This window comes from Seriola lalandi, unplaced genomic scaffold (assembly GCF_002814215.2).
Source record: "Seriola lalandi dorsalis isolate HSWRI2012SDOR001 ecotype SW California unplaced genomic scaffold, Sedor1 jcf7180001991238, whole genome shotgun sequence".
NCBI lineage: Eukaryota > Metazoa > Chordata > Actinopteri > Carangiformes > Carangidae > Seriola > Seriola lalandi.
In genome coordinates this window covers 1-1,041 of record NW_019461904.1, presented here as the reverse complement: position 1 = coordinate 1,041, position 1,041 = coordinate 1, and the positions used below count along the sequence as shown (strand labels likewise).

At 47.9% G+C, this 1,041-nt stretch overlaps 1 protein-coding gene across 1 annotated transcript; it reads right to left on the bottom strand.

Annotated features, from left to right (window-relative positions):
- Window positions 1–4: 4 nt before the first annotated feature.
- On the bottom strand, window positions 5–1,036 carry LOC147820135 (uncharacterized; the record flags this gene model as incomplete). Its single annotated transcript, XM_087175544.1, has 1 exon — window positions 5–1,036. A coding segment is annotated over one exon (1,032 nt), but the record flags the coding sequence as incomplete, so codon positions are not given.
- Between the last annotated feature and the right edge of the window lie 5 nt (window positions 1,037–1,041).

Here is a 1,041-nt window from a genome sequence, read left to right as displayed (position 1 = left end):
TCTGTAATGTTGGATGGAAAACATGGAGCAGCCTGAGAAGACTGTACTGCTGATCTCTGATCAGGTTCAGCTCCCTGAACGAAAGCAGAACCAGCAGACTGACATCTTGGTTCTCCAAGCCCTCTGCCCAGTCCAGACAGAACTTCTGCACCGAGAAGGTTTTTCCAACGCCAGCGACGCCGTTGGTCAGAACCACTCTGATGGGTCTCTGCTGGTCAGCTGAGGCTTTAAAGACGTCTTCTCTCTGTTGGACAGGTAAGGCTTTAGAGATGTTGTGTCTCTGTCGGACAGGTAAGGCTCTAGAGATGCGGCGTCTCTGTCGGACAGGTAAGACTTTAGAGATACAGCGTCTCTGTTGGTCAGGTAAGACTTTAAAGATGTCTTCTCTCTGTTGTTCAGGTAAGACTTTAAAGATGTCTTCTCTCTGTTGTTCAGGTAAGACTTTAAAGATGTCTTCTCTCTGCTGTTCAGGTAAGGCTTCAAAGATGTTGTGTCTCTGTCGGACAGGTAAGGCTTTAGAGATGCGGCGTCTCTGTCGGACAGGTAAGGCTTTAGAGATGCGGCGTCTCTGTTGGACAGGTAAGGCTTCAAAGATGTCGATTCTCTTTCGGACAGGTAAGACTTTAAAGACGTCTTCTCTCTGTTGGACAGGTGAGGCTTCAAAGACGTCTTCTCTCTGTTGGTCAGGTGAGGCTTTAAAGACGTCTTCTCTCTGTTGGTCAGGTAAGGCTTTAGAGATGTTGTGTTTCTGTCGGAGAGGTAAGGCTTTAAAGATGTCGTGGCACCTGATTGGAGCGTCATGGAGGGTGTTCTTCTTGGAAGTTGTCTCCAGCTGCCTCACCTCATGTTGGGTATTAACCTCTTCACTCTGTCCCTCTGTGATGTGGAGCTCAGTGTAGATCCTGTTGAGGAGGGTTCCACTTCCTGTTCCATCAGTTCCTTCAGTCACATGTTCACATCTGCTCCTCAGACTGATCTTATGTTGATGTAAAACCTCCTGCAGACCACTATCTGCTGAAAGAGAAGAGACAACGTCAGACT